General features: G+C 32.7%; 1 protein-coding gene across 1 annotated transcript in view; it reads left to right on the top strand.

Moving 5' to 3' along the window:
• Window positions 482-1,715, top strand: part of LOC107617128 (elongation factor 1-delta) — a gene marked incomplete in the record, with an annotated part of 2,371 nt that continues 1,137 nt past the window's right edge. Inside the window, 5 exon segments of the mRNA XM_016318917.2 lie at window positions 482-633; window positions 939-1,024; window positions 1,137-1,253; window positions 1,471-1,558; window positions 1,635-1,664. Of these exon segments, the coding sequence (XP_016174403.1) occupies window positions 939-1,024; window positions 1,137-1,253; window positions 1,471-1,558; window positions 1,635-1,664 (321 nt within the window).

The following is a 1,715-nucleotide window of genomic DNA, read 5'->3' as shown; positions in this document are numbered from 1 at the left end:
ACTCATTGATTTTTTATTTTTTAATTTAATTTTTTTTATTTGTAAATTTGACCAACCAATTTGTTTTACAGTAAAAATAAAAAAAAATTAACTATCCACAAAAGAATTTTCAATTTATACACTTTTAAATCCAAACTCATTACTCCTATTAAGTTAAGATCTTTTAGAGTAAAAAATTATACTGATACATTCTTTTGCTGATGTTAAAAGTTAAATTAAATAATTTTTACGTAAGTTTTCTTATTAGAAAATGCTATAAGATAAAGAATAATGTAAAACTTGCACTTTGATGACTCAAGGTCATTGCAACATCTACATTTTTAAATTTTTTTATTATCTAATTCTTGATTTGATATTATATTATTGTGTATTTTTTTTTTAAATAAAAGTAAAAAATGGGATATATCATATAGCTATTTTTGGCCACTTTAGGGTGGATTTTAATTTCAAAAACTTACAGGAGTGTAACTGCAATTTGATCCAAAAAATGAAAACCCTAGCACGGGTATCATACATATATAAGATACAGAACTTGCTGGTTTTGCCTCCTTCACAAGCGCATTCTCGATCTGCCTCTTCACTCTTCACACTCACTAGAAACCGCAACCGCCGCAGCCATTCCTTTTCTTTAAGGTCAATTCTTCTTACTACTTGCAAATCTGTTAAACCGTTCTTCTTAAATATTATTTGTTGTTATGCTTATTATTGATAATTCACACTAGTAAGAATTGTTCCAAGTCATTCGTCGTGTGTAGTGATTCAGGCGTGAAGATAGGAATTGCTTTCTTTAACTTACAAAGTAGATCTGTAGGTCATCAATTTCTGAAATATCTTCACGAATTTCTAATTTTACTGTTTGATTTCACTGCTTTACTGTTTTGTGAGCTGTTTTCGATAATATTATCAATAATTAACCACAATTTTTGCATGTTTTGCAGATGGCAGTTACATTGTATGACCTTGGCTCTGCATCTGGGTTGAAGAAGCTTGATGAGTACCTTCTCACCCGCAGTTACATCACTGGGTATGTTACTGTTTTGCATGTCTCTTTTTATATTTTTTTATTTTGTAGTTTCTCATAATTATTTATTATTTATACCACTGTATCTTATGCGTTGTGCTTTTACATGTTTTAGGTACCAAGCTTCAAAGGATGACCTTACAGTGTATGCAGCTTTATCAAAAGTTCCATCTGCTGAATATGTGAATGTGTGCAGGTGGTACAAGCATATCGATGCATTGTTGAGAATCTCGTAAGTTACTTTCACCTCGATATATTTTACCATTTATATGTTAAACTAATGGAAATTTATTCCCGATAAGTTTGGTTGTTCTTTGTGGTTTGTAGTGTAATGATTGTTATCTATGAGTGTGACAATTTGGTGGTTTGGTTGTATGTGCTAAATATTGGATTTTCCATGCGTAATGCCTGTATTTTTGTAACTTTTCTCCACGATTTTGATACTTTAGGGGTGTTTCTGGTGAGGGATCTGTTGTCACTGTGAAGTCTTCTCTCGTCGCTGAAGCTGTTGCCACTCCTCCACCAGCTGACTCTAAGGCAAGTATTTTAATAATAGATACAGGCTGCATTGTTGATTTTTTGTTTGGATGATCATTGACAGAATGCAATACAGGCTGCTGCGGCTGATGATGACGATGATGATGTGGATCTCTTTGGTGAAGAGACTGAGGAGGAGAAGAAGGCTGCCGAGGAA

This window comes from Arachis ipaensis, chromosome B09 (genome assembly GCF_000816755.2).
Source record: "Arachis ipaensis cultivar K30076 chromosome B09, Araip1.1, whole genome shotgun sequence".
In the NCBI taxonomy this organism is placed as follows: Eukaryota; Viridiplantae; Streptophyta; class Magnoliopsida; order Fabales; family Fabaceae; genus Arachis; species Arachis ipaensis.
Note: the sequence above shows the minus strand (reverse complement) of the source record. Positions and strands in the feature narration are given on the sequence as shown.